General features: G+C 50.9%; 1 protein-coding gene across 2 annotated transcripts in view; it reads right to left on the bottom strand.

The window, feature by feature from the left end:
• Positions 1-3,438: 3,438 nt before the first annotated feature.
• The window catches only part of LOC137439639 (sodium/glucose cotransporter 1), a gene marked incomplete at its 5' end in the record, with an annotated part of 66,224 nt that continues 58,401 nt past the window's right edge, over positions 3,439-11,261 (bottom strand). For both annotated transcript variants that reach the window (XM_068135589.2, XM_068135590.2), the window contains 1 exon segment: positions 3,439-4,012. In XM_068135589.2, the coding sequence (XP_067991690.2) occupies positions 3,780-4,012 (233 nt within the window).

The raw sequence follows: 11,261 nt of genomic DNA, 5'->3' as shown, positions 1-11,261 counted from the left end.
GGCGGCCGAACCACGTGACCGATGACGTCATCATTATGGTTTTTTTTTTTCTCCGCCAATTTATTCCTAGATTATGCTCAAGAAATTTCATCTTGATCGGATGACGTTTTGTACTTGTCAAATTATGACGTCATAATGGAGGCACCTATGACATCATCATTCACAGATGTTATTCCCCATGGAGAGTTCTTTACAATGAGCCATGTCTCTATTTTTTATATTCAGTGCTTTCGGAGATATAGAGGTGCAAAATTTTTCGGTTTTTGCAAGACGGCGGCTGAACTACGTGACCTATGACGTCATAATTATCATTAAAAAAATTATACAGGTGGAGCTGCACCTATGGTGAAAATTTCCTGTCAATCGGACCAACAGTTGCAGAGAAAATCATATTTATTCTATGCGGATAAACAGACAAACATACAAAGACAAACGGACTCATATATGCAATACCCTCTCCTCAGGCGAGGGTAACGAGAATGACATTCGGTGGAGTGCATACCTCTGCCAGGCTGAACAGTTTACGTTTGCATCCCACTGGTAGGCCGGATCCGGATCTGACATGAACCAAAATCTAATCGGCTTATTCTTGCCACTAACCTAACTCATCCACAAAGTTTTGTCACAAGTCATCCACAACTTCTTCTTCTTTTTTTTTTTTTTGTATACTGAATCGAGGCTCGTGAAAGAGCGAACATTTATTTCACAAACAAATCAAACAGACAAACAAAATATATAAAAAGAGGGAGCGGAAGACAAGATGGGGAGAGAAGGGGAAGCACACAAACACAACATTTGAGAGCAGGGAGATGTGTGGGAGGGAGAGGGCTTGGGGGGAGGAGACGTGGGAAGGGGGGGGGGGGGGGTGGAAGAAGTATAAAACACAAGGACACCAAGGACTTCCAGGACAGAAGTTGGTATTTCAAAAAAGTGGATTTGGGGTGAAATTAGCGGGGGTAGAAAAGATCAAGGTTTTGGATGGGGGAAGATAAGAGATGGTGGTGAACAGCTGTTTTAAAGACCTGGAGGGTGGAGTGGAATTGAAGAGAGTGAGGGAGTTTGTTCCAGAGGCGGGAGAAAAGAGGCATGAAGGAGTGAAGGTGAGCAGAGAGTCTTGATTTTGGCAGTTTAACCATAAGAGGTAAGCAGATCTTGTGCGACCTGTAGGAATATTTGGGGGACAGAGCCCAGAGAGGGCTGGGGGGGCAAGGCCAGAGAGGAGTCGGTAGAAGACGGAAAGACCACCAACCTGCCTGCGGTGAGTAAGTGAAAGGCCCTTGGAGTTGGCTTCATCGCGGGAGATTCCAATGATTCTGAACGCTTCGGTTCCAACAGCGTGGAGACGAGCTAGGTGTGAGGCAAGAGCACCAGCCCAGAGGGGAGAGCAGTATTCCATTGAGCTGCGGATGAAAGCCTTGTATGTGGTGAGGAGCTCAGGTGTGCCAAGGAAGGACTTCGCACGACGGAGGATGCCCAGTCGGCGACTGGCTTTGGAGGCCAGATTTGAAATGTGGTTTTCCCAGGAAAGATCATGGCAGATAGTGAGACCCAAAAGCTTGAGTGACAGAACTTCTTGGAGATGATTATTCAGAAAGTGGATGGGAGGGTTGTCCAGTCGGTCTTTTCAGAGAGACATCGTAAGAGTGTGAGATTTGTCAGGATTGAAAGACATGTTCCACTTGTTTGCCCAGTCTGTGATTTTGTCCAGGTCTGCAGAGAGTGAGGAGGCTGCAGACTGCCGATCTGAGGGATGAGGAATGGAGCGACAGAGTGGAGTCATCAGCAAAGAGATAGAGAGGATTTTCCAAGAGAGTCAGAGAGATCATTGATGAAGACCAGAAAAAGCACAGGGCCCAGAACACTGCCTTGGGGAACTCCAGCCTGAACAGGAAGAGGAGATGACAGAAACCCATTCAGGGCCACACGTTGACTACGACTAGAGAGGAAGTCCGCCAGCCATGCATGGAGATTTCCATGGATACCAAAAGAGGAGAGTTTGGTGAGCAGAGCGGGGTGCCAGACCGTATCGAAGGCACGTGATATGTCAAGGGAGACAGCTCTAATTTCCTGTTTGGCATTGAGGACCTCCATCCATTATTGAGAAAGCAGAAGCAGCATGTCCAGAGTAGAGTGACCAGGTCTGAAACCAAATTGATGATCAGAGATCAAGCCATTGGAGAAGAGGAAAGATTTCATATCCGAAGCAATGATGGATTCCATGATTGGTCTGTAGTTGTTAGGATCTGTTTTTGCACCTTTTTTGTGCAAAGCGGTGATGTTGGCTGATTTCCAAGCAGATGGCAATATTTGATTGGCTGATTGGCTGATTTCCAAGCAGATGGCAGATGGCAATATTTTGAAATATTTTGTTCACAGACAGACAGACAGACAGACAGGCGTGAAAACATAACCTCCATCCACCTTCGGTGGTGGAGGTAACTAGAAAAATGCAAAGCTCATCCGTGCCTGCTTTGTACTTGAATTAAATAGCGAAAAGCATGGTTAAGCAACTGGTTTACTTTGTCTACCTGTCTGTCTACAAACATTGGTTTATGATCGAGCAACAACTTGATTTCAATTGAATATTATTTTGTACATGAATCGGAAAATGAACCTGTAGTTTAACAGTACTTTGCCTCTGAATTTGTCCCGATCACGCATGCGCAGAGAGGAGTGAGATGAGATTTTTACTCCGTCTGCTTGTCTGGCAGTGAAACAAACTTGGAAATCATTCCAAACAGGAAACTGACCGTTTTGAAGGATGGCATAAAGGGCATAAACAACAGGCATGAATAACTAATGTAACATGTTAGATAAGGTGGTGTAACAGAGGCTTTGGCAGATAGCAGTGGTAATCTTCTGAAAAAAATATTTATGCGACCTTTAAAATATTTATTTTATTTCAATTGTATTATTTATTTGAACACTGCAGACCACAAATCGCCTTCTTGGCACTTCAAAACCCTTCCACTTAGCAGTAATTGGACAAAATATTACAGCATTTGACGTCATCATGACCAATAAAATTTGCCACTCATAGCCTCTGCCCATGTCCTTGTGTCTCAAGACAGTGCAGGGTAAGGTGTTCTAGGACCTCTCTAGTTCAAGTATAGTTTCCAGCTGCTTCTGAGAGTTGTTTTTATATATTGGGAGGAGCTTTATTGAAAGTTATTGGGGGTATAAAGATGGTAAAGGATGTTAAAGGTGAGTGAGCCACCTTTTGTTTGGTAGAATGGGGGTAGAGGCATTGTTGTCTCGAAGCAGACTTGTTAACCCCTGCCAGCCCTTTTTGTTCTGTGAAGAGACTATTTTTTACATTTGTCGTGTTTCAATCCAAGGAATATTCTGCTTTTGTTTTATTTGTGTAGCCCCCACGTCGAGTGGCCTTCTGGCTTTGTGGCGGGCAATATCCCATTAAAAAAAAAAAAAAAAAATAAATGCTTTTTGTCTTTTTTATTTTATTTTTGTGTATGTCTCATTTGTGTTTTTCCAGTTAATGAAAACAACATGAAGCTTGGACCATACTCATCCCATTCTTGCAATGAACCAAAAATAACATAACAAATGCATCCCTTAACTCATCTTTCAACATCAGCAATAGCCATGCAACTATATTGTCAGAAAACAAATTTTGGAGAGGTGTTTGGTTGCCTGTTTCATGAACGAACAATGCTTGGACATATTTCCACCTCATCTCAACCTCTTCCCCTCCCACCAAATCCCCACTCAATTCCTATCCCTCCAAATTATCACAAGAAACACAAGAAAAGACCAAATATTCAGGCAAAATAAGCCCAACAGAAGACAGCCACAGTGAGGAGGAGAAGAACATTGACATTGCAAACATTTCTCCAAAACGTAACTTCTTCAATGCTCGTGATCAGCTGCTCTTGTTTCTTCTGCTCTTCTTTACTCATCACTGGACCCTCAGTACTGCTGTCTAGGCCACAGAACCACTTGGCAGCTTGTATGAGATACTTCAAACAGCAACATTGCTCTGACTCATGTGATTCTGGACACAAAAGTAGAAACGAGTGAAAAAAAATCACTTGTTCCAGAATATGCAAACAGACTGAATGAATTGATGAATACATAAACAAATAAACAAAGACGTCATGCAGAGCACGATACTTGAAAAAACCACCCCTCTGCAAAAAAAATAGTTGCCGTGGATACATCAAATTGTCCATTTCATTAAGATTAAAATTTATGATCTAAATCAAAGCTCGGGTCAAGCGGCTTAAAATCGATTACTTTTCAAATGAAAATTGATGATATTAGAAGTTTGTCCTTGAGTTGACCTTTGAGCTTTTGACCTCAAAATAGTTGGTTTCTCATTTCAGTGATGCACTATGCAATTGCTGTTTAAATTTTCAAGTTAACAGGATGAAAATTGATGATTTTCAGACTAAAGTTGATGATTTTAGAAGTTTGACCTTGAGTTGACCTTTAACTTCTTGACCCCAAAAACAGTTGGTTTTCCAATTCCGTGATGTACTGTGCAATTGCTCTTTCATTTTCAGGTTAATCGGATGAAAAGTGACAATTTTTCAAATGAAAATTGATGATATTAGAAGTTTGACCTTTGGACCTCAAAAATAGTTGCTTTCCCAATTTAGTGACTCAATAGGCAAATATTGTTCAACTTTCAATTCAATCAGATGAAAAATGACAATTTTAGAAATACGGCCTCAAAATCAATAGGCTTCTTCCTTATGACCAACTCTCGCATCTGGTGAAGTTTCGTGAATATCGGATTACAATATTGTGACCTGTAGGCGATTGACAGACAACCAACCAGCCAGAATAACGCACAAGACCAACCAATACACTTCAAAAATCTTCCATTTTGCAAGTAACAAACATAAAAATCACAGGTTAAGAAGAAACACAGTTGCAGAAAATGGCAGGAAAACAAGACTACTTGTAACATATCTTTGACAATACTAAATGCAGCAAATACAGCAAGGCATTCTTAACTACTGTTGTGTGTGTGTGTGTGTGTGTGTGTGTGTGTGTGTGTGTGTGTGTGTGTGTGTGTGTGTGTGTGTGTGTCCTTGAATAAAACCGAATTTGATGATCCTTCCATCTATATAAGTGGAGATTGTGAGATTTGCCAGGATTGAACGACTAGAATCCAATAAATTCGAGATCAGCAAAGAGTAACTCACCCCTCAGCTGTTTGAAATGAGGAAACTCTTGACATCAGCAGTGATGATGGATTCCATGACTTTGCTTGGAAATACGTATAGAACTGATAGGATGTGTTTTTGCACCCTTGTTTTGGTTAATCGTGACGGGTTTGTTCGAGAGAACTGTCCGGGGCTAAGATGGAATATGTGAGGTGGCCAAAGAAGTAGCACAGACATTAGATCACATAGACCAACAGAGCAGAACTTGTAAACACGGGCTCTTCATCGGCGAAATGGTGGCCAAATGTCAAAACGGACAATAGCCAATGTGAGTGGACAAGGCATGGGTAGTATGAGAGGTGATCCAGATGCTTTTAGCCACAGGTGTAAGTGGAAGTTTGTGTACCCCACACCTTATGCAGCTGTGCTTGATGATGGAGGACTCCTTTGTTAAATATCTCTCGGAATTTGTTGTGCAAAAATTGCGGCAGACGTTTAGCAATGGTTGAGTAATATTCCTCTGTGATCACAGTTTTTATTTTAGGAATCTGGTCAATCCAGCCAGATTCCCGCAGCATCCAATAAAGTCGAGGCAATGACCTTCCTGGCTGAAGGTTGGGTGCAAAATGTATTGGGTGACCACGATTCCCTTGTGCTTCATTGCAAAGATTCCAATTTGTTTCAAGATCCCAGTGGTGAAGCCACATTCCTTCATGAGCCAAGCGATAATATCCACTGGATCTGCATTGTATAGTTGAAGTTCCTTGCGACATCATGCTAGTAGTCGGTCATAAATGCTGAAGTTTCAGGTGACGTATCGCATGGAGGACATTGGACACATGCAAGTGATTTTGAATGATGATGAAAGCGCTATCTTGAGAAATTCCAAGTTCAGTGGATATTTTGGCGACTTTAACGTGAGTCTCCATGATTAATGAGTGCTTCGACCTGGGAAACAGTTTACGGGTCTGTTGCTGGCCGTCCTGATCAAGGACGATCTTCATGGGACTCACATCCATGCTTGAAGCCAGTCGTCCATTTGGCTACTGTGGAGTATGAGGACGCAGCATTATCATCATCAGCCACCATGAATCTGTGGGTTTCTTTGGATAAAAGTTTGACGACACCACAATGCGCAATCGTAGTGTGATCCGCAATTATATGATGGAGAAAACCCTCTTGATTATAATGTGAAACAGAGAATTGCCTTATTCAAGATAGCAGGATGCCCTTGGTAAATGGATTTCCCAGACAGTAGGCAGAATGTTCTTACCCAAGATGGGGCAAATGAAACATCACCTTAACAGAAAACTAGACTATCAAATAATGATAAAAGGATGGTTGCTGGATGAACATGTTCACCCTGGTACGGCTAGGAGGGCTTGGTAGCTCTTTCGACTTTGTCGTCCTGTTTAGTATTCCCACCTGAGGACTTCTATCATAATGCTGGAATCTCAGGTTGAAATCCCATTGACAGTCCACCAATGTGGATATAATTAATGTTAAAGTACATTAACCGTTTTTGGTTTTCTTTGTATACATTACATAGTCGAGGTTCGTGGAAGTGCTAGTACTAGTACGTCACGCCAAACGGATTGGGACACAACAGGACAGAAAAAGGACCAGCAGGAAGAGGTCTTTTCGAAGCTGCTCCATGCGCTCACGCTCTCGAAGCTAAGTGATCTATCATAATCGTGTTTTTGTCGAGACTGTATCTATCTTTCGGTGTGTGTACCTATAGCGTATCTTTTGGAAAATTTTCGGTGTTAATTTTTCGTACATGTATACACAATCGTCGGTTAATGGTATCGAGTATTCTGCGGCCTAGTACTCATAGGCTTAGACTACCGTACCGTCTCCGACCTTGTGGTTTCGTTTTTCTCTCAGCGATTCGTCGAATGCGCTGAAATTATTTTTCGTTCTCTGTTTCGTACCAGTCGTTCACCCCGTACCTCCTTGTTTAATATCTGTACTCACAAAAAAAAAAAAAAAAACCCCCAAAAAATATTTCCTTCCCAGCCAGGTCTTATTCGTTTATTTGTTGTTCTTTTTGTTCGTTCATTCTTCGTTCGCGATCACGCGGTTAGAAATGTATAATCTCTCCCCTGAACAACTATTTTCTCTCATATATTATAACACCCTTTTCTTCTTTTCCTACAAAAGGATGCTTTCGTCTTGCTCACCAAATCTATTCATTCCAAAAAATATATATAATACTAAAGCGCGGCGTTACGCGCGCTGCTTGCGAGCAAGGAGGAAGCGGACAAGCGGTAACTTATAAGCGTCTTTATTTCAGGAGCTCACTGTAACACTGGCGCGCTCCGGGCTGCGCGCCCGGTGTATATCATGAGGCCACGCCTACCCCTCGGGCGTGGCCACCGCCCACTTGGTGCGCGGAATGATGTCACCACGCCAGTGGGCTTATGTGTCCACCACACGCGCCCCCCCAGAATTCCCGCGCACCTGGAGGGCCAGTTTGCGGGGCAGACGAATGACCCGGCCGAAGCGCCCCCTGGCGATCGGCGGCGTCCGGGGTGCAGGGATGCCAGGTGGGATGCCCCTGGCTGCCCCTGGGATGGGTGCAGGACCGGGGGGCGGCGTGGCGGCGGGGCTGGGCAATGCCGGGGGTCCGCCCGCAGGGGGGCGGCCCCGACGTGGGGGTCGGGCCACTGGCGGTGGATGGTCCACGTCGAGGTGGGCCGGCTTGAGGCGGTCTACCGAAACGCGGTCAGGAGTACCGCCGATGTCCAGGGTGAAGTGCTTCGCCCCGGTCTCCAGCACGCGGAAAGGCCCGTCGTACGGGGGCCGCAGTGGTGTCCGGTGGGCATCGTGGCGGACGAAGACGTACTCCGCCGTGCGAAGCTCCGGGGCGACGTGCGTCGGTGGGTGCCCGTGGCATGCCGTTGGCACCGGGGCGAACCTCTGGGCGGTCTCTTGCAGAGCGGAGCGCTGCTGTGCCGCGGACCATGGTGCCGTGGAGTCGGGGAGGAACTCGCCCGGCACCCGCAGCGGTTGCCCGAAGACCAACTCCGCCGCGGATGCGCGCAGGTCCTCCTTGGGCGCCGTCCGGAGGCCCAGCAGGACCCAGGGGAGCCTGTCGACCCAGCCGCCGTCGCGGAGGGTGGCCCGGAGCGCGGCCTTCAATGAGCGGTGAAATCGCTCACACAGGACGTTAGCCTGGGGGTGGTAGGCCGTGGTTCGGTGCAGCCGGACCCCGAGCCCCTGCGCGACCGCCCCCCAGAGCTCCGAGGTGAACTGGGGGCCGCGGTCGGACGAGATGTCTGAGGGGGCGCCGAACCGGGCGACCCAGGTGGCGATGAAAGCCTGCGCCGACATCGGCCGCCGTTGTCGACGCCAAGGGCACGGCCTCCGGCCACCGGGTGGTGCGGTCCACCATGGTGAGGACGTAGGTGAAACCCCGCGAGGGGGGCAGAGGTCCCACCAGGTCCACGTGGACGTGGTCAAACCGGCGTTCCGGCACCGTGAACGGGGCCAACGGGGCCTGGGTGTGCCGGTGCACCTTGGCGCGCTGGCACGCGAGGCACGTCCTGGCCCAGCTGCGGACGGCCTTCCGGAGGCCATGCCAGACAAACTTGTCGGCGATCAGCCTTTGGGAGGCCCTCGCGCCCGGGTGGGACAGGCCGTGGATGGCGTCAAACACCTGGCGCTGCCAGCCCACGGGCACGATGGGGCGAGGACGCCCGAGGGAGACGTCGCACAAGAGGGCCGCGCCCGTGCCGTCGAACGCCACCTCGGTGATGCGGAGGCCCGTGACGGCGGTCCGCAAGGCCTGGACGTCGGGGTCAGCGGCCTGGTCCGCTGCCATCCGGGCATAGTCGATGCCGAGGTGGACTGCGTGGGCGACGGCCCGGGAAAGGCAATCCGCCACCGGGTTGTCCTTCCCCTCGACGTGCTGGATGTCCGTCGTGTACTCGGACACGGCCGAGAGGTGACGCTGCTGCCGGGCCGACCACGGCTCGGTGACCTTGCCCATCGCGAAGATCAGCAGCTTGTGGTCGACGAAGGCAGTGAACGCACGGCCCTCGAGCAGATGGCGGAAGTGCCTGACCGCCAAGTGAAGCCCGAGCAACTCGCGGTCGAAGGTACTGTAACGGCGTTCGGGCGGGCGAAGCTGCCGGCTAAAGAACGCCAGCGGTTGCCAAGCTCCACGCACCCATTGCTCGTGCAACGCGCCCACCGCGTAGTCCGAGGCATCGGTGGTGAGGGCGATCGGTGCATCGGGCGCCGGGTGCGCGAGCATGGTGGCGTTAGCCAAGGCGAGCTTCGCGCCCGTGAACGCCGTGTCCATCTGCTCGGTCCAGGTAACGTCGCCTTTGCCCGGCTTACCTCGGAGAGCTTCGTGCAGGGGGCGCAGGAGCTGGGCGATACGGGGCAGGAACCGATGGTAAAAGTTCACCATGCCCAGGAACTCCTGCAGCCCTCTGATCGTGTGGGGGCGCGGAAACCCCTTCACCGCCTCCACCTTGGCCGGCAGGGGGACGGCTCCGTGCCTGGTGACACGGTGCCCCAGAAAATCGATTATGGTGGCGCCGAACCGGCACTTTGCGGGGTTCACAATCAGGCCATGCTGGCCCAGGCGTTCGAAGAGCGTGCGGAGGTGGCGTAGGTGCTCTTCGCGGGACGTGCTGGCGACGAGGATATCATCCAGGTAGACGTAGACAAAATCCAAGTCACGCAGGACGCTGTCCATCAGTCGCTGGAACGCCTGAGCCGCATTCTTCAGACCGAAGGGCATGCGCAGGAACTCGAAGAGTCCGAATGGCGTGATGACTGCCGTCTTCGGGACGTCCTCCGGCCTGACGGGGACCTGATGGTAGCCGTGTATGAGGTCCACCTTCGAGAAGAAGGACATGCCCGCCAAACGGGCGGAAAAGTCCTGAATGTGGGGGACGGGGTAGCGGTCGGGAGTCGTGGCGTCATTGAGACGGCGATAGTCCCCGCACGGTCGCCATCCCCCGCCGGGCTTCGGCACGATGTGCAGCGGCGACGCCCAAGCGCTCTCTGAGCGCCGAACGATGCCGAGTCGCTCCAGGGTAGCGAACCCCGCTTTTGCCACCGCCAGCTTCGTCGGCTCGAGGCGGCGTGCCCGGGTGTAGACCAGTGGCCCGACGGTGGGGATGTGATGGGCCACCCCGTGCTTGACGGCCCCCGCCGAGAAGGTGGGCTGCGTGAGGGCCGGGAAGCCGGCGAGGAGGCGGGTGAATGCGTCCGCTGCCGGAAGCGTACAGACCAACGTGGCCGGAACCGAACCGTTCGGCAAGCCGCTTGGCAAGCCGCTCGTTGAGCTGGGCAACGCACAAGCGAGCGAGCTGAACGTCTCGGCCTGGACAAGACGTCTGCGCTTGACGTCGACCAGGAGCCCATTAGCGCACAGGAAGTCCGCGCCAAGCAGTGCCATGGGCACGTCGGCGGTGACGAACGTCCATCGGAAAACCTGCCCTCCGAACCGCAGAGAGAGGCAGCGTTTTCCGTACGTACGGATGGGCGTCCCGTTCACGGCAAGCAGCGCGGGGCCCCCACCCGCGGCGTGCTTGTCTGACGTGCCGGCGGGAACGACACTCACCTGCGCTCCCGTGTCGCACAGGTAACGGCACCCGGAGAAGGTGTCCGTTATGAACAGCAGGCTGCTCGAACGGCCGGCGCTCATCGCCACTATTGAGCGCCGGCCCAGGCGTTTCCCGACCTGTTGAAGGAGCATGGCGGATGACACTGCCGAGCTTCGTGGCCGAACTTGGCGTGGAACCAGCACCAGGTGGTGGAGCTGGAGGAGCGCGGCTGGCTCCGCCAGGCCGGTGGAGTTGGCGGGTTTCCCCGCGGTGGCGGTTTTCGCCGCGGCGGTGGGCGGGGCATGGCGGCGGTCACGAGGTGCGTATCAGCATGCTGCGTATGCTGTATAAGCTGATGCTGTGGATCAGCAGCATCAGCAGCAGCATCAGCAGCATCAGCAGCATCAGCCACGAGGGCCGTGACGGCCACGCCGACTCTCGCCCGCGTGTCCGAAGCGGCGAAGTACTTGTCCGCCTCGGCTGCCAATGCTCGGGGTTCCGTTAGCCCGGTCCCGGCCAACGCGAGGCGAACCTGCGCTGGAAGTTGGCGACGGAAAAGCGC

The sequence above is a fragment of the Myxine glutinosa genome, chromosome 14, assembly GCF_964187855.1.
Source record: "Myxine glutinosa chromosome 14, kmMyxGlut1.1, whole genome shotgun sequence".
Lineage (NCBI taxonomy): Eukaryota > Metazoa > Chordata > Myxini > Myxiniformes > Myxinidae > Myxine > Myxine glutinosa.
The sequence above is the reverse complement of the archived record's forward strand: the minus strand, read 5'-3'. Positions and strand labels throughout refer to the sequence as shown.